The following is a 20436-nucleotide window of genomic DNA, read 5'->3' on the forward strand; positions in this document are numbered from 1 at the left end:
CCACCCTGCTCCTGTCTGCATCTGGAGACCCCAGCCCCGCCGTACTGATGCGTGAGGAATTTCCCCTTTAGTCCATCTCACTGATGGCTACGACAACAATGACTTTCAAGCTGTGGAATGCAACCTATTAGTGATTTGGGAAATCAGTTTGGTGGGATGTTGCCAACAGTTAATAAAAATGAAATAGAATAGAAACATCAGACATATAGCATACCATAGCAGAAAGTCATGCTACGTGAAACATTTAGTCAACTATGTGTAAGTAGTGCACATACACTGTGTTAAGATGTAAACTGTATTTTTCTTGTCAAGGATCAAAAAGATATTAGAGCAAAACATGTACTCCTTTCACCTCCACCAGTTTGCCTTTTCTAACGCGCGCCCGCGCACTCACGCACCAGGAAAAGCCTAAAGACATTTTCTCACATCAAGTATTGGTTCTTTTGGTGCAAAGTCAACACAAAACTGTTGTTGTTGCTGTTGTTACGAGAACAGAAAACTGGTTAGCTGTCCAAAAGGTATTTCCCATAATTGAAACGCACACCAAGATGTGATAAAGGAGGGCCACCAGTCAAAGCCACCAATGCGATCGGTGGATGACCACCAGGTGACCATGACAAGACAAGGGATGGTACTGTGGCTGCCAGAAGACTCAGAGGCCCCCTTCACGTGCAGGCCACAAGGACACAATAAGCCCCCCTCAAACACAGAGCCATAGGAGTGAGAGAAGTGGGGGCAGGGCAAGACTGAAAAGATTGAAATTTACTGAGTGTTTAAATTCGTGCACTGGGCTAGGATTTCCCATTTGGAAGAAAGGTGCCTCCTCTCCTCACTACACCTGCACCCAGCAGGAGGGTCTTTTGAAGATAAGCAAAGCAGCTTCGAGTTATTTCCTCTACCCTCGAGTATAGTGAGCATAAGTTTTTTTCTACCCTGAGAACGGTGGCCACTTTAACTCACTCCCCATTGTCATGACGATTAAACTCCCGGGAGCAAAGTATGAAGTGCTGGTTTTCTTACCCACACTCAGGATTAGCTCTTTCTCAAATATCTGTAAGTTTCATAAATGAAGAAGAGTTTTCATTATAGCTTTTATTTGAATGTATTTAATAATAGGCCACAGATTTTTTGCATATTTACAATTTATTTGTCTTTCTTTGTTTTAAAACACGGTGGATCAGTTAGGACCGGCCACATAATGCGTAGGATCCGGTGCAAAATGAAAACACAGGGCCTCTTGTTCAAAAATCATTAAGAATTTCAAGATGGCGACAGCAGAGCATTAAACTAAGGGCAGGACCTTTCTAAGTGCGGGCCCCTGGGCGACCACGCAGGTCCCATGCCCATGAAGCTGACCCTGGCATCGTATCCTTTGCCCATTTTCTATTGGGGTGCCAATGTTTTCTTAGATCAGGAGTCAGCATATTTTTTCTGTACACGGCCAGATGGTAAATATTTTAGGCTCTGTGGGCCATATGGTCTCTGTGGCCACTACTCAACTCTGCTGTTGTAGCACGGAAGCAGCCATCGACGGAACATGAACTAAATGACAACACAATTTAATTTAGAAAACCAGGCTGCAGGCCATAGTTTGCTAACCTCTGTCCTAGACAGTCACTTTCTTCCAGTCTTCCTCATGACAAGATAATATAAAAATCTATATTTTTTTTCCTGGTAGCTGAAGCTTTAGTGTACTTTCACTATTCATTTCCTGTTATTTATTGCTGAGAATGTGGACTGGAAAAGTTATGCCTTGGGATATATATGGAGGCATTCTTTGCTACCTAATAAATATTTCATGGGTATTTGAAAGGAAAGTTTATTCTCTGTGGGATATAGGGTTCAAAATATATTTATTAAGTCAATCCCATTAATTATTATTCATATCCTCTATATCCTTTGAACACAAGTATTCAGAGAGATGTCTTTTCAGATTCTACTGAGAAAATAATTTGGTTTTCATCTTTAGCATTCAAAATAAATGTGCTATTTTAATACATTTCCTAGATATAAAAGCACTCTTGCATTCCTAGAATAAGTTTTTACTCTTTTACTGTACTTTTAGTTTTGTTTTAATGATATTTGATTTCAGATTTAAAGTTTTCATTCAAATTTGGTCTGAAGTTTTATACGTGTTATCTTTGGTAGATATTGATATCAGATATATGCTAGCTTCTTAAAATAAATTGGGAAACTTCATCTTCTCTATTTTCTGGAGAGTTAAACTTTATTGAAATTTTCTTTTCCTTGAAGATGTGATAGGACTTGCCATGAAACCAACTTGGTCCAAAGCCAAAGGACCTACCCCCAAGGGCAAATCAGTCCCTCTTGAGTGTCGAGATTCTACTGGGGAGGTTGGGAGGAGGGGAAAAATCTCAAAGACTGAACATTTCACCTAAAGGAATTTTTAAAAATCACCACATCGGGGCTTCCCTGGTGGAGCAGTGGTTGAGAGTCCACCTGCCGATGCAGGGGACACGGGTTCGTGCCCCGGTCCGGGAAGATCCCACATGCCGCGGAGCGGCTGGGCCCGTGAGCCATGGCCGCTGAGTCTGCGCGTCCGGCGCCTGTGCTCCGCAACAGGGGAGGCCACAACAGTGACAGGTCCGCGTAACGCAAAAAAAAATTTTTTTAAAAATCACATTGGACTCTTATCATCACTTTGGTTCAAAATTTAAGGATTTGCAGCCCTCCTACTACCCAGTAGGTAGGCTTGGGAGGAAGAGGAGGAGTTTGGGAGTTCGATATAGCAAATGACAGTTTTGGGGGGATATATATGAATGTAATATGAGAATTTTTTTTCTATCCTGCTTTAAAAAATTTACTTTCACTTTCGAGAATCCATTAAGTTTTATTCTATTTTATTATTATTATTTTTTTTTGGCGGTACGCGGGCCTCTCACTGTTGCGGCCTCTCCCGTTGCGAAGCATAGGCTCCGGATGCGCAGGCTCAGGGGGCCATGGCTCCCGGGCCTAAGCCGCTCCGTGGTATGTGGGATCTTCCCGGATCGGGGCACGAACCCGTGTCCCCTGTATCGGCAGGCGGACTCTCAACCACTGCGCCACCAGGGAAGCCCCACTCTGTAAGTTTTATATTTTGCTGTATAACCTCATTGATAACAGTATTGTGACTTATTAACTTTTCTGGGACCATTACTTCTGTTTCTGGTACACCATGTCTTTTTCATATCCTTTATTTCTAATACGTTGTCCATTTTGATATCAATATTTTCAAGTGACATTTTTCAATAAGGTTATGTGGGTGGTATATATTTTGAATTTTTATGTCTTAGGAAACCTAGTTATGGAATTTAAATATCACATTTCACTCAAGACTTTACTGAGGTTTTTTGAGCATTTAATGTTGTAGACTAAAAAAAAAAAAAGTCTAATGCCACTCTGAGTTTTGGTTTTTTATTTTGTGGGAGATGGGATGCCTATTATTTTCCTCTTTGGAAGAATGTAGACATTTCTGTGTACTCTTATATTTTAAATTTTTATTTAAGACTGTGTACATTTGGATCCTTTAAACATATTAATTAGGCTGAGTATTTGGTTAAGTCCTCTAGATCTGAAGACTTCACTCTTTCTTCAGCTCAGGAAAATGAACTTTTATTATTGCATCTCTTATGTTCTCTTTTCCTAGAATTTATATTTATATATATGTTCCTAGCCTATATACATATATGTATATATGTTCCTAGCCTTTGTATTACTTATCTGTTGTCTCATAATTTTAATCTCTGTATTCTTTCTGCTGGAGTTCTGGACAAAGTTTCTTAAACTGTCTTCTGATGAGCTGAATTTACTTCTGCAATATTCAGTGTGGTGGTCATTGTTTCCAATGAACTTGAATATTCAGAAACAGCATATTTTCTCTCCAAAAGTTTCTTATTTTCAGCTGTTCCTTTCTCATGACAGACTGCTCTTATTTGTTGATGTAATATCTCAAAATTTACTGAAAATACTAATGAGACATATATTTGTTTAAATGGCTTTGATGGTCATTGCAGCTTCTTTTATATAATCACTATTCTATTTTAAAGCTTTTTTTAAGCCTTGATTCACTCATTGGGTAATTTCTTGAAGAAAATTATCCCTACTCCCCTTTTTAGAAGAATCCATATGTATTTGAAAACGTCTTTCTATTTTCTTCACAAGTAAGTGACATATTGACAGGTGTCACACTTTAGGTCATAACTTTATCCATCAAAGTTCTGCACCATTTAATGTTGCAGAACCTTTGTAGGTAACCTGTTTCTTCTCCCATTCATAAAATTCTTCTTTTGTGTTTGAAATTAAAAATTTTCACCAGGAAATGTTTAAGTATTCATCTCTTTTAATTAATTTTGATTATTACTTGATAAGCCTATTCAGTCTACATTTTCAGGCTTTTGTTTTTTAATCAGGAAAGTTCTCTTCAATCAAATCTCTGAATGTTTCTTCTGGACTATATTTTAGCAACCCAAATTATCTGATATATTGGATATCTATTTTTATTTTTGTATTTTTTTTATTTTTTAAAATTAATTAATGTATTTATTATTTGCGGTACGCGGGCCTTTCACTGTTGTGGCCTCTCCCGTTGCGGAGCACAGGCTCCGGACGCGCAGGCTCAGCGGCCATGGCTCACGGGCCCAGCCGCTCTGCGGCACGTGGGATCTTCCCGGACCGGGGCGCGAACCCGTGTCCCCTGCATCGGCAGGCGGACTCTCAACCACTGCGCCACCAGGGAAGCCCTGGATATCTATTTTTGTCATTCATTATTTATCATCTTCTCTCTCATCACTTTTGTATAACTCATTTCCTATTCAAAGTATGAGGATTTCTCAAACACGCCTTCATCCTTTATTTTCTTCATTGTCAGTTCTGCTCTTTACTGCTTCTGAGGTGACTTTATAACTACACTTTCCCGTCTATTTTATATATCTTTAACTGTTCTAGATCCCTTTTCTTCTCTTTTCATATTTTATCACCTGTTTCACAAATTTATTATTTAACTTCACCAAAATCATAACACATATGGTAGTAAAACTGACCTCTTTTGCTGTTGAAAATTCTTTCCATAAACATGTTCTTCTACCTCAGGAATTTTGTTTTCACCACTTATTTTCAGTTGATAAAATCTTGTAGGCCCTATTTTCATCTTTCAATATGGGAAGGTGTAACTGGGTCTCCTATCTGCTTCCCCAATACTACATGTGTGTGTATATATATATGTATATACGGCATTGTCTTCGCACTTATAAACTTCTCTAAGAACTTAATCTGGGGGAAGGGAGTTGATCTTAAAGGCTAAAGTAAGCTTACGTTATTGTTTCATCAATTAGGGGAGAGCAGGGAATGGAATAACTCCTCATCACTTCTCACAAAGGAACCTAATCCTTGCAAGGTTTGTGGGTTTGTTTTGGACACGGTTACGCCAATTCCAGCTTGCCATATGTCGGGTTTTTTGGCCTGGTGTCTACTCCACACTGTGCTCATTCCTGATCCCTGCTGCATCCACATAATCAAAGACAGAACTCTGCCATTTCCCTGGAAGCCCAGATCTACGGGGAGGATTCAGCAATGCTGGACAGAATCACTGTCACGAAGATGCCTGGTGTTCACGCACTCTCTCTTCAGTGGCTTGGTTTCCCCTTCGACTGTCCAGCACAGCTGCCTCTGTGTGATGCCGATGCACAAGGGCAGCAGGGCTCTACGGAGATGCCTCTCCTCCCCCTTATGTCCCACTCTTGACTTCAAACTCACTTCCAGATTGGGGATTGTTCTTGGGGTTCCTCCATAATATTCTTCTACATTCTTCTTTTTTAACTTGGCAACAGAGTTGAAAGTAGACCCCAGCTGACCTCCTTCAAACTCAACCCATCTGCTTGGTTTCTAGTGTAATTTCTTACAAGTGTATTGCATGTCAGTGTTGCTGTCCTCAGTGGTTGGACCTGATGCAGGCTTACCCCAGATGCCTCCTTAAGACTTTCTCTTTTGGGAGATGGGGCGGTTTTAGATGATGTTGGTAGAGGCAGTGAGAAGCTAACTGTCCATGCCCAGCTTCTTTCTCAGAAGTCATCAACAAACTTTCTTTCCTTTCTCATCTCAGAGTAAGCCCTGCAGCTCATTAAATCTTAATGTCTGCATTTATGGTGCCCTGAAACAGCACTTCCAAAAGTCACCAGTGCCTTTATTTCTGCTAAAGCATAGGCCCTTTCTCAGTTCTTTCTTGCTGGGTGTATTTGTAGTACGCATAAATACAACAGAGAATATGTATTGATTCAGCAAAATGGTTTTTAATGTCTGGTAGGTCCTTTAGGATCGATAAAGATTAGTAATTACACCACGACATGTATTGAGTACTTACTAAGCAGCAGGCATTGGGCTGAGCACTTTACATTCATTGCCATTTAATAATAATAGCTAGCACTTAATGAGCCCTTCTTACGTGTGCATAGGACTCAGCTCTGAGAACAACAACCCTATGTGATAATACTAGTAGCTCCCTTGTCACAGGTGAGGAAACTGAGTTCACAAAGAGATTAAGTGACTTGCTTAAGGACACATAGATAGTAAGTGGTAGGGTTGGGATTCAAATTCTAACCCTAGAGTCTATGCTCTTAGTCTAAACATTACTCTCCTACGACTCTTTCCTGGTGTTTAAACCTGTGCTCTTAACACATGAGCAACACTGCCTCCCCATGGACGGGTCAGGAAAGACACAATTCCAATTCATAGCGTTAAATGTTTCGTTAGGGAGAAGTACTGGAGAAGTTCCACAAACTGTTATGGAAATTTGGGAGTGGGGAATGCCAGGGACAGCTTAAAATCGGGGTACCTGAATGGAATCAGGAGTCCCCAACTGGTTGCCCATTTTAATGGGATAAGGTGTACAAGGGTATTCACCCATTTGGCTTTCAACCCTCTCCTCTTGTTCCTTTGATAGTGTCTTTTATGACAGTTAATAATCAGGATGACCATATAATTTAAAATCCAAACTGAAACACTTTCAAGAGTAAACTAGGAAGCCACTAATAATTACATTGGGGGACTTCCCTTGTGGTCCAGTGGTAAAGAATACACCTTCCAATGCAGGGGACTGGGTTCAATCCCTGGTCAGGGAACTAAGATCCCACATGCCATGGAGCAACTAAGCCTGTGCGCCACAACTACAGAGCTTGTGGGCCACAACTAGAGAGTCCGCGTGCCACAAACTACAGAGACCATGCGCCCTGGAGCCTGCATGCCACAACTGGAGAGAAGCCTACGCGCCACAACGAAAGATCCCACATGCCTCAGCGAAGATCCCGTGTGCCGCAACTAAGACCCGATGTAGCCAAAAATAAATAAATAAAAAATAAATCTTAAAAAATAATAATTATATTGGGACAAGCACAATCCAGGAATGTACTGGGTCATTCATTTATTTATGGTTAGATTATGGCTGTCCAATGGTATCTTGTATTTCCTTTTACCTTATATTGCTTATTATTGTGACTGGCGTATAGTTACAGTTAGGATAATTCATTTTTCTCTTCTTTGTTATATAATTTCCATAAACCTGGTATTTGCATTATCTTTTATGTAAGGAATGATGACTATACTTCTGAACATAATATTTTGCCAAAAGGTATTGGGAAGGCCCTGTTCTAGGTGGTTCCTACAGGAATGAACTGTATATGGTTGGGCAGCAGGGTTTGAGGAAAAGAAGATAAGGCCCTTGAATGAGACCTCAGAGGACACACACTTAAGGGTTTTCTTCTCCATCTTTTGATAATGGACCTCTCTGCTGCTTATCATGTGATATGCGTTGTTATGGGGTTGAGGGATCCTGAACAAGGAATGGATTTTGAATAAAGATGAGATGTAAAGAGATGACCGTTCTCAATATTTTGTACCACAGGGAGCCCACAGCTAGTGAGGGGAGGGGACCAAGTGCCGGTCACCATCTCAAAGGATAAGAGGGCATCGCCCATATAAAGATGGAAATGGTGTTAAAGGGCATTACAGCTAAAGGCAAGAAAGAGCATGGGTTAGTTCAGGGAACTGCACAGCACGTTTTGGTGGACATTGCAAGGGTGTGGGGTGTGGTAGGAGATGAAGCTAAGGGAAACATAGTGGCCGGAACAATAGGCTCTTGGATACCTCGCTAAGGAGTATACATTTTATACTGAAAGAACTTTGGAAGTGTTTAGAGGTTGAAGGGTTGGGGGAGATGATGTCAAGATTAAAATCTGTGTTCTAAAAAGATCAATTTGGTACCAGTGTCGAGAGTATAGGGTAGGGGGAAAGGTAAAAAAAAAAAAAAAAAAAGGAGGTAAAGAGACCAATGTAGAGAACATTTCAGCGAACTGGGTAGCAAATGGCCTGAACTAAGGTAATGGCAGAGATGTGGGAGCAGATATTGTCAGGCCTTAGAGTATAAGAAAGCCTCTCAGATCTTTGACTTAAGTGGCTGGATTTATGGTGATGCTGTTTACCAAGACTAAGAATAGAGATGGATTTTAGGGGAAAAACATCTAGTTGGTCACCCTCCACTGAAATTCTCTCTCTCCTTGCCCCAGTGGTAAGAGTTCTTTGCTGTTTCTCCTCCGACTGTCTGGTAACTTCTCTCGGCTCTGGTTAGTGGAGTTTCTTCTTTGGCCCAGACATTCCTGTTGGCAATTCCTCTAGATTGGACCCTGGCCATTTTCTTCATTAAACTCCACCTCTTCTTGACATTTTTAAATCCTGATGTTATCTTGATATTATCTCCATATTATTTATTATCCCTCCATATTTTCAACTACCACCCTTGGGCTAACAACACTCCAGTCTTTATTTTCAGTTCCCAGGGTATAAATCCAACTGCCTACTCGACACCTTCACCCAAATGTCCCACATGTTCAGACTCAATTCGTGCACATCAAACTCCTTTTTCCTTCTGAAACCTACTCCTTCCCCTCGCAACTCTTTCCTCTCCCATTCACTCACAGCCAACGGTTCATCAAGTCCTGAGGCTCCACCCTACAAAGGTACTCAATTTCTTTTGTTCTTTTATCCCCAATCCTCTGACATAATCTCATAACCTACTGCTGATATGAAAAAACCCACTCTTTCCAGATTCTTTTCCTGTCCCTCTCTCTGTCATGTTTACATCACAAAGAGGATGTGTCACTTTGCTTTCTTGTATGGCCCCTTTGTCATCAATTCTTTTTTTTTTTACTTTGTCACCTGTCAAAATCCTGCTCAACATTCAAGGTCTGGATCCAAAGTTACCTTCTCTAGGAAGTCTCCTAAGCCTCTCTTATCTCAACCGAAATTCATTATTTCACCAAGTCTGTTTTCCTAGCCCTTTGCTTCTTCTACTAGACTGTGAAATCCTTGAGAGCCAGGGACATGTCATAGGCATTTTGTAATAAGATAAATTTAGCAAAGTTTGATAAATACTGAATTGAATTGATGTATTCCTTACCCTAGCCAGGCAGTCCTGCTTATAACCTAAGGAGGTGTCTTTTGTTAGAGGACAACATCCTTTTTCCCTAGGGGTAGTTACCACCATTACCACCACCACCACCACCACACCATCAATACCACCACCATCACCATCAGCACTACCATCATAGTCATCACTGCCACCATCACCACCACCATCAATATCACCACCTTCACCATCACCATCACCACTACCATCACACCATCAATACCACTACCATCACCATCAGCTCTACTATCATAGTCATCACCACCACCATCAATAACACCATCACCACCACCATCACCATCACCACTACTAGCACACCATCAATACCACCACCATCACCATCAGCTCTACTATCGTAGTCATCACTGCCACCATCAATAACACCATCACCATCACCATCACCGCTATCATCACCACCACCACTACGGTCACCACCACAACCACCATCATCATCATCATCTTGGGCACTCACATACCAAATGCTTCATTAAAGCTTTTAATCTAATATTATTTAATCTTTAGGACACTTCTGCAAGGCAGAAATTTTAATGCCTGTTTTATTAATGAGAAGACTGAGGTTCGGAAAGGCTAAATAATTTGCTCAAGGTTGTACAGCTTGGTGAAGGGTTGAGCTGGTATCTGAAGCCAGAGATGCCTGATTCCAAAGTCAGCTCTCTTACCCCCTGTGCTTGAGCTCAGTTCATTCCCATGAGGCACTGGGTCACATTTCATGCCAGGAGTCTTGAAAGAAAGGAAACAAAGGACTGTCCTAGCAAACACCATGGCCTTCATGTGTTTGCACGCACGGTAGGACCTGCCAACAAAAGAAGGCAAAGCATGGCCTATCTGTGACCTTGGCTCTTCCTCTCCATATCAGGTTGGGCTTCCCCTACCACCATCTAAAATAAGAACTCTGCTTGGCATCCAGTTCTGAGGCATCTACTGCCTCAGCTACATCCTCATGAGAGAGGAACAAGGCCATCATTATGGGACAGCTTTTCTTGTCTTCCTGTTCACTTTCATGATTTATTGTGGGAGGGACAGACGCACATCACCATCACCTGGGAAGCTTTTCCAAAATATACACGCCTGCCCCAGGCCCCTGAGGATCTGATCTGGCCCCTGGTTGAGAGCCACTGGTTTAGCACATTCATTTCCAAGGTCCGCAGTTCTCACTGGCCCTCTTATCATTGAAGACTCCCTCGTTCTTCCTCCAGACAAATGTTCTTCCTGCTCAGATGTAGTCCTACCATGCTTGGAATTGGCTTCTCTGGCATGCCTTGATCTACTCTGCTTTCTTTCAGTCAGGGGTTCTCAACCAGGATGGTACCATCTCACAGGAAGGCATTTAGAGATAAATGTAGAGGCTTTTGTTTCTTGGATATCACAACAACTAGGAAGACTAGTGGCATTTACAAAAGAAGGATCAGAAATGCTAAGCATCCTACAGTCCCTCACGGTGAAAAACTGTCCCACTGAAAATGGCAATTGACACCCCTACTGAGAAAGGCGTTTGGCTGGAACCCAGATACTCTTGATTCAAGGTCTGAATTAGCCTCTGCAATGAACAGCATCCTCTCGGCCTGGCTGCCGCTGTCTTCCAGGGGCTGCTCTCCCCTCACCGTCTTTCAAATTCCCTCACAGTCCACAAACTACGGGCAAAGGGATTCTTAGCTTTCAAATATATTTGTGTAATACTTAGCTATCAAGGAAGCATGTCTCATCTTCATTTCTGTTTCCATTTAATCTAATTTAATCCCCTGCCCACGGCACTGAATGTTTCATCTAAAGAATGGGAGCAATGGGAAAGGGAGGAAAAAAGCAAGGGGCCATCGCTGCCTCATGGGTGCATTTGAGCTGTCATGTCTGATCATAATTCCAGGTTGATGAATCCATCTAAAACATGGCTCAACACTGACTCTGTACCAGAAGTCTTACCTCTTTATCCTCTCCCAGGGACTACTCCTTTCTTGCTTACTCAGGCAAAAGCAGTGTGTAATTAAAGGTTTGTAGTAGAGGCTTAATGCCCACCCATATCTGGCTTTCCTCTCCTTTTAGATACACAGGAGGATGACTTTTTTTTTTTAATTAATTAATTTATTTTTGGCTGTGTTGGGTCTTCGTTGCCGCACACGGGCTTTCTCTAGTTGCGGTGAGCGGGGGCTACTCTTCGTTGCGGTGCGCGGGCTTCTCATCGCGGTGGCTTCTCTCGTTGCGGAGCACGGGCTCTAGGCAGGCGGGCTTCAGTAGTTGTGGCTCGTGGGCTCTAGAGCGCAGGCTCATTAGTTGTGGCACATGGACTTAGTTGCTCTGCGGCATGTGGGATATTGCTGGACCAGGGGTTGAACCAGTGTCCCCTGCATTGGCAGGCGGACTCTTTACCACTGCGCCACCAGGGAAGTCCCAGGATGATGTTTTTTCACCCTCTTTAGGGTGAAGCCACGTGACCAGTTCTGACTGATGGCTTGTGAGTGGAAGGATACATGTCATTGCACAACTCTGCAGAGTTGAATTTCCCTTTTCCATCAGATCCAATCTGAACAAGCTATTAATTTACTGGCAGTGCTCCAGCTGGAGACTCTCCAGCGTTTCCTTCCTTTGCAGCCGTGATGGTGGAAGCTGGTGTTAAGGAATCTCCACCAGCCTCGCCCTCAGATAACTACCCTGCGCAGAGCCCCTGTTGACCCTCATCAGACATGGAGCAGAGGCAGAGATTACAAAGGTTTATACCTTTGTCGTTTTGTGTCACTGACAGTTGCGGGATTGTTTGTTACCACGGCATAACCTAACCTACCCTGATTGATTCAACGTTCTCTTACATGTTTAGATTCTTTTCATCTTGCGCATAGATCATGAGTCAGAGAGGCCTGGGTTTGAAGCTGAGTTCACCACTTACACTGACATTGGCTAACCTCGTTAAACCTGTTTCCTCATGTGTCAAACGGTGATCATGACTGTGCTGGCCTTACGTGGTTGCGAAGGAGATAACTAACTGGGATCATACAGGCAAAGTGCTTATGCAGTGCATGGCAAGGGCTCAGAAAACCTTATTATTTCTTCTCCTTATTGATCTAAAATTGACTTTACCTGCCCCCCTGTCCCAAATCCTCACTGGAGCCTTTAGCTTCGACTGCCTGGAGTCCTTCTAATGTCTTTCTACGTAAAAAGCAAATAGTCTGGGACGGCTTCCTGCTTCTCTTCCATTCCTTACAGCACCCAGAATAGGACATTGTTTGCAATAGGCATTGTCATCTATGCTTTTAATGGAGCACACACTTGTGACCGGAATTGAGAACATATTTACGCCAAATGAATGAAAGACTCAGCTCTTCCAAATGGAAGAAATCTAGTTACTATTTTCAGTACAAACCTGGCATGTCTGGGAAACATGTTAGGAAATATCCAAGTACCCACTTTGTCTTTTGTTGCCCAGTAATCACTGGGAGAGGTGAAATCTAGGCTCTTGGCCACACATCAAAAATTAGACACACGTTCTAAATTAGCATAAAGCAAATCTTATTTGCACTTATGTGACAGCCAAGTCTCGCTAAGGGGTGGCAGAGTTTGTTCCTGGACCACTGGGAGTCCTTCAGCATTGAAGATAGTGGCAGGTTATTTTAGGACAGGTGCCTTCCTCCAGCACTCCAGGATTCTATTCTCAGCTTAACACTTACCAGGTCTCCACAGCTAAGGAAACTAGAATTACTTGGCTGACTCAGACAGAAACACAAAACAAAAAAAAAGAGTTTTGTCTTATTTATTTTTATTTTGAACCATAAGCCAAACCTTCCAATTTGCAGGCAGTTCTACTAACTATTACCTGACCTGATAAGTCCTCTCCAAATCTGGAACTTAGTCGGAGGAACACTGAAAATCAGCCACAGAGTTCATCTCAATACAAAAAAAAAAAAAAAAAAAAAAAAAAAAAAAAGACATTCCTGGCTCCTGAAAAACTTTTTTTCCCTGTTGCCTCTTAGAATTATTATTGTAGCATTTTCAAGGTACCTTCTAATGGACTCTGTTTTCCTTACTGAGAGTCAAGTTTGCATTTTTGTTACTGGAAGACTTCTTCCAAAGCATTTCTGAAAAAAGCTACGTCTTTGTGTTTTAACACATCTACAGAGATGAATTTCCCTTTTCCGTCAGACTCAATTTGAACAAATTATTAATTCATTGGATGTTTCGGTGCATTATAATCAGATGTCCTCAGAGTCCTATCCATCAGTTAAGCCCCAGACCTCTGAAGCATCTCTGTGGGCTGCATAGGGTCGGAGTCCCTGATACTTTCAATCAACTACAGCCGATTTAACAGCAGAGCAGTAGCTCCTCAATTAAGTAACCTTGACCGCCTAATATACCATCATTTCCTGAAACTCTGATGCAGGGGGTTTTAATTCCTGGAATCTACCCAGGAGTATTGCCATGTGTTTCTCATTATGACCCAACTGCCCAGGGCAGTGATGAGTGGAAAGAGCTGGGCTGAGAGTCAGCGGCAGACATCGTCCCAGCTCTGTCATTATCTAATCCTAGGTCCTTCCGCAGGTCACTTAATCCGGTGGGTTGACAAAGACTAAACAGTTTTCTCATCTGTGAATTAGGGACAGTAGCACTTGCCCTAGCGACCAAGCAAGGTTGTCTTTGGGACATTTGTGAGATGGCGTAAGTGCTGGGAGACTTTAGTTTCGACTCTAAAGATTTCTTTTGAAAGTTAATATTTGGGAACCCAGAAGGTGGTGAGGTTCCCAGTCTAACGTTATAAAAATCTGTTTAATGACCATGTCCCTGGAGTATAACACATAGGAATGGCCCTACAGATCATCACCACACGTGACCATCCAATTGTGGATCTGGGTGAATGGCAAGACAGGGTCCCCTTGTATGGGGAAAAGAGAAGGAGAAAATTGGTCTTGAACAAAAAGGAAGTCATGGAGGAAGGAGCTGGGGGGTCTAATGGGGAAGCAACACACGGTGAGCCTGTAGAGGGCCTCTGCAGATGGAAGGATTTATTGGGTGACAGGCTGTGGCTTTGGGAAGTCCTAGAAATCAACTCTTCAGGGCTTACTGCCATCCTCCAGCACACCATCTCCTCCACTCCTGCCCCATCCCACCATGCTATTTTTGAAGTCTGTAGGGCACACATGAATACAGCCAGCACTTCCCCAGACTCACGATGGAGAATCCACTTTTTCCATTTAGGTGACTAATAGCTCTCCATAAAATAGACCGATGTGTGATACATAAATATCTAGTGTAATAACAGAAGAGCCTTGCAAGACGGGAAAGGTACATTCATGTCTGGCGGTTGGTCAACTGGGTGCATTAATCTTAGAGGACCCCCGGAAGACTTAAGAAGGCCAGCTGCTCCTTGACTGTTTTCCTCTGGACAGAGCCCTTCTAAATCTGACTTTTCAAATCCCTGATTGAATTCCCAGCAGTCTACTTTTCCTGACTGTAACCAGAAAAGCATGCTCGAATGAACATGAAATTCCATCATATAAAGCCTTGTGAAGCCCAGTCCGCCAGCCCCGTCGCCAAAGCCACTAATAATGCCCTATTGTGTTGCTGTGGTAGTCTAGGTTATCATTATGAAGTCTTTGCTTCTGGTTGAGAAAACATGACGTTCCATTAAATGTATAATCTGGGTTTCTTCCAGGCCAGAGACACATCCTGCTTAAAGCTGAAATAAGCTGAGATTTAATGTCACAGAAAAGAAGAGAACCATTCGCTGGGAAAAAAGGGAGTTGAGGGGTTGGGAGAAGAATGGTGAATTCAGTGCCTTCTGAGCCGTTGGTTTCAGCCTGTAGACAGTGTGTTGACGGCCAGAGGATCTTAGAAGCCCAAGGAAAAAAACGCATCAGAATTCTTTCCCTTTGCACGCTGCGACTGTTGGGTGCTGGACAGCACTGTTTGGGGAGATTCCTTCTAGGACGGAAGACCATGTCTTTAGGGACCAGCCAGGGGACTGTTTGCTATCACTGCCTTTTGGTCCATCCCCCAGCTCTGGGCTCCACAATCCCATAAATTAGCCTGACTCGAGATGGCAAGCTGGAGGTACACACGCTTATCACACCAAGCTCTAGCAAGTTTCTCATTCAGCACAAAAATGTCCCTCTCTTCAAGCAATAGGACAACCAAAGGAAGTCAGAGGAGTCCACCTCCATGTAAAGGTAGGTACTTGTAAAGGTCTCCCCACCATTTTTTTCCTGGAACATTTTTGGGTCCCCAACATATTGCCAAGGATCCTATGGTGCCTTTAGAAATGTACTCCAGGATTAAACATGAAAGAGGCAGCATCCTCTATCATCATGAGGGGCTTGGAGCTCAGCAGGCTGGTTAGACAGCCTCCTCACACTTGAAGTGAGTTTTTAAAAACTCAGGACAGGACTTCCCTGGTGGTGCAGTGGTTAAGAACCCACCTGCCAATGCAGGGGACATGGGTTCGAGCCTTGGTCCAGGAAGATCCCACATGCCGCGGAGCAACTAAGCCCGTGCGCCACAACTACTGAGCCCGCGCTCTAGAGCCCTGAGAGTCACAACTACTGAAGCCCATGTGCCACAACTACTGAAGCCCGTGCACCTAGAAGCCAACGCTCCGCAACAAGAGAAGCCTCCGCAATGAGAAGCCTGCCCACCGCAACCGAGAGTAGCCTCTGCTCTCAGCGACTAGAGAAAACCCGCATGCAGCAGCAAAGACCCAATGCAGCCAAAAATTAAATAAATGAATAAATAAATAGATTTTAAAAACTCAGGATAACTTATTTTGGTTGAATATAAAAGTAATATATGTTCTTTGCAGAAAAATGTGAAGATTCAGAAAAGTGTAAAAAAAGAATTTAAAAATCCTACTTTCTACAGACAAATACTATTACATATTGGGTAAATAGAGACATATACATGTGCGTGTTTATATTTTTAGAAAGGCAGAATCACAGTGTATAATGTCTGGTAACTGTATTTTCACCTAAGAGTATATTATGAGCATTAAGTATTTCTCCTAAAAATATCTTACAGGGCTTCCCTGGTGGCGCAGTGGTTGAGAGTCTGCTTGCCGATGCAGGGGACGCGGGTTCCTGCCCCGGTCCGGGAAGATCCCACATGCCGCGGAGCGGCTGGGCCCGTGAGCCATGGCCGCTGAGCCTGCACGTCCGGAGCCTGTGCTCCGCAACGGGAGAGGCCACAACAGTGGGAGGCCCGCGTACCGCCAAAAATAATAATAATAATAAATAAATAATAAAAATATCTTACAAGCATGCATAACATGTGTACTCAATATCATGTGTGTATCATGTCTTATTAAATCCTCTGTTGTTAGACATTTAGGTAATTTTCAGCTTTATCATCACAAACAGCACTGCCATGCACATACGCATAGGCACCTCTTTCTGACTATCTTGGATTTTTCCTCTGATACAGGTTGCCAAATTATCTTCTTGTCTGTGCTATCCAATACAGTAGCCACATGTGGCTATTTAAATTTAAATTAATTAAACTTAAATAAAATAGAAAGTTCCTTTCTTCTGTCCCACTAGGAACAATTCAGGCGTCAATAGCCACATAGGACTAGTGGCTACCATACTGGAAAGCACAGATGGAGAACATTCCATCAACACAGAAAGTTCTACTGGACAGCACAAGTCTAGAAAGACCCAACAAATTTATATTTTCGTTAGTAAGATATGACAATGGCCCTCCCTCCCACAAGTTGGACAATACTGAATATTATAATTCTTTAAAAATCTCTGCCAACTTAATAAAAATTACATCTTGTTTGATTTTTCCATTTACTTGATTACTAGGGAAGTTGAACTTTTTTGTTTATTGACTTTCATTTTTTTGTGTGAATTATTTATATAGTAAGCCTGTTTTCTATTGGGATGATCTTTTTAAAACTGCTTATTATATATTAAGGTTACTCTACAGAGGTGAATTTATGTTGCAAAAGTTTTTGTAACTTGTTATCTTTTATTTATGGCATTTTTCGTTTATAGACATGTAAGATTTTAATATATTTAAATCTTTTTGTAGTTTTCTTTCTTGTTTCTACTCTGTTTTTAAAGCTCTAAATCTAAGGTTACAGTAATACTCATCTACATTTTCTTCTAATTCTTTCAACACTTCCTTTTTAAAATGAAATGTTTAACATTTAAATTTTCAAACCTCTTGGAATTTATTTTTGTGTGTGGGGTAAAGTATAAATCTAACCTTTTTCTTTTCCCATGTTACCAACCATTTGTTCAAAAACCATTTTTAAAAATAATGAATTCGTTCTCCACTGATTTGAACTTCCACTAAATGGAAGTACATGTCCTTGGATCTATTTCTAGATTTTCTATTATGTATACCTATTCTTTGGCCTTTACCATCCTGTTCTTTAATTAATTTGCCTCACAATACATTTTAATATTTGGAGGTATAAGTATTTCTTCATTATTCTTTTCCCAAAATGTTTTAGCTCTTATTACCTGTTTTTTTTTCCTCTAAGATAAACCTAGAATCATTTTGCTAAATTCCTGTCACCACCAAAATAAGTTTTTTCAGAACTCTGATTTTAAAGTTTAATTCATTTTATAAATTAATTTGGAAAGAGTTGATATCTCTACAGTGTGGAGTTATTCCATTCAGAGACATGGTGATTCTGTCCTTTTTTTCAAATCTGCCTCTATGTTCTTCTAAACTGGCTTTCTTTTCTTTTTCTTTTTTCTTTTTCTTTTTTTTTAAAAGAACAATGATAGGCATCACTGACTGTTTTCAGACACAGTCTCTGAATCTGTGAGCTGGTGCTCCCAGGCTCTAGAAGTAACAAAAGACATTCCATTTCTTAGCATGGAAGTATATTTTCAGTATCCACCTTCTCATAAATCTCCAAGAAAGAGATCTCCCTTTTCATCCAAAGAATCTGGAGTTCAAAACAGCCTTTACGGAAAAATTCAAACTCCAGGGGCAACTGCAAAGCACATTTGGTGTCTAGCTGGCCAGCTTATTTTGCAGGACTCTTTTTCCAACTCGCAAATACTTTCCAGTCTGTGAAATTAATCTCCCCACCACTGTAACAGCAAGCGCCCGTCCTGGCAGTGGGGAGCACACCAGTGTTAGCACGGATCTCCTCTGAGGGGCTTTTTATTGTTAAAGCTGCTTTTTAGTAGATAGCATGAAACTTCCTTGAATGACTGTGGCTTGGCAAATCTAAGGGCGATTGGTCAGAGTTCAGCTCTCCCTTGAGCAGTCCTGAAGCCTCATCCATTTTCGCAAGGAAACCAGGGCTCCTCCACCACCCTGGTAGCCCACGAGTCAAATCGCCAAGAACTTGAATTTGCCTACATCAGGGTTTCTCAAGCCGAGAGGGAGGAGGAATATACCCGCAGGGGACTTTTGGCAACTTCTAGAGACATTTTTGCTTGTCACCGTGGAGAGACGGTGGAGGCAGCGCGGGATGGGGGGCAGGGGTGCAGGGGAGATTCTGGAGGGGGGTAGTACCGGCATCTAGTGGGCAGAGGCCAGGGATGCTCAACACCCTGCAAGGCACAGGACGTCCCCACGACAAAGAACTCCCCAGCCTCAAACTCAATGGTGCCGGGGTGGAGAAATCCGCCTTGTATTTTCACTAACTTCCCAGTCAGCCTACATTCTATCATTAGGAACAAAGATAAAGCAATATGTAGGACAGTTTTTAAACAAGAGACGATTGACTTTTAAAAGCCCACGCCTCTTACTTTACACGTGCCTGAAAGTTCTGCCTCTCGTAAGCAAGCTTTTCTCACCAAGGTTTCTAAAGCAAATGGAAAGGGTTCACGGAAACGTAGTAGGTCAACAGTATCCTTACACTCCCATCCTCAGACTCACGCGCCTCGGTCAAGAGAAAGCAAGGCAGGAAAGAATCTGTCCCGAGAACAAGCAGCGACGCCTGCCCCGCCGGCTCGGGCAGCGGCGAGGGAGGGGGAGGCGCGCCCCGTCCACAAAGGCGCAGCGCTGGGGGCACCGCCGCCTCCCGCGGCCCCTCTTGGTCCCTGGAGATGCGTGCCTGTCCCAAAGCCACACTGCCAAGGAGCCTAGCCCGGGGAGAAAGCATCACCAGCTTAAACTAGGGTGGAAAACTCAGGGCACTTACTTGTCCAAAATGAAGTACAGGTCAAATCCCCCGTAGCAGGCTGGACCCCCTTCCTCCCTGCGTCCCCCTTGCCCGGCGCAGATGAGCACAAAAGTGGCCAAAGAGAGACACTTGAAGCCAATGCCCAGGGCTTTCTGCTCCACGGTGGCCATGACCTGCAGCCCAGGGAGAGGGTAGGGTCCTCTCCTTCCCACGCTCCTCGAACTCGCCAGGACCCTCAAGGGCGCGCCATCCGAGGGGCTCTCCTCTCGGGCCTTTTATTCCCCCTCGCTCTCCCGAAACTCCCCGGAAGCAATTGTCTGGAGGAGTTCAAGGTTTTCCTTCTGGTTTCCGCTAAGATTCTGTTTCTAGGTTTCAGGTTTCAAGAATCCCAACGCTGTAGTCCGCTTTTTTAAAGGGGTTGTTTTTGACTCGGGCCGGCAGGCCGCTCCGGAGGCAGCGCTGAGGTTTTGCAATTGAAGCAGTTCCGTGCTGATGGTTCTTTGTCCCAGATTTTAAATGTTATGGGGTGGGTTTTCAAATTGTTCTTGATTGGGGGAGTGCTTTGCCTTTTCTCCCTCCTCTCTACCCACCCCCCTTTCTTATTTTGATGCGGGAAGAAAGTTCAAAGGGTGCCACCTTGTGGCCAAGGACGGCAAAGCACTCTTCCGCGTTCAAGGGAGCGTGGGTGTGCCCGTTTTCTTATTCCTTCCGTTTTCTCACGCATCTTCCCTTTCATTCTGCATTACCTCTTCCCCATTTCTACTTCTTTCTCACTCGCTAGCCTTTTTATCCTTGCCCTTTCCTTTCCTGTCCTACGTCCGCTAATAAGGTCACTGTAAACGTTTGATGAGAACTTACTCCGAGCACTATGGCTCCGACCCCAGGCTGGGACCTTTGC

At 42.9% G+C, this 20436-nt stretch overlaps 1 protein-coding gene across 2 annotated transcripts in view; it reads right to left on the bottom strand.

The window, feature by feature from the left end:
* ANTXR1 (ANTXR cell adhesion molecule 1) overlaps window positions 1-20032 on the bottom strand; it is a 242800-nt gene extending 222768 nt beyond the window's left edge. For both annotated transcript variants that reach the window (XM_060026455.1, XM_060026456.1), the window contains exon 1: window positions 19557-20032. In XM_060026455.1, coding sequence (XP_059882438.1) covers window positions 19557-19708 — 152 coding nt within the window. In that variant the 5' untranslated portion in view covers window positions 19709-20032. The remainder of the gene's footprint in view (window positions 1-19556) is intronic.
* Between the last annotated feature and the right edge of the window lie 404 nt (window positions 20033-20436).

The sequence above is a fragment of the Delphinus delphis genome, chromosome 12, assembly GCF_949987515.2.
Source record: "Delphinus delphis chromosome 12, mDelDel1.2, whole genome shotgun sequence".
NCBI lineage: Eukaryota > Metazoa > Chordata > Mammalia > Artiodactyla > Delphinidae > Delphinus > Delphinus delphis.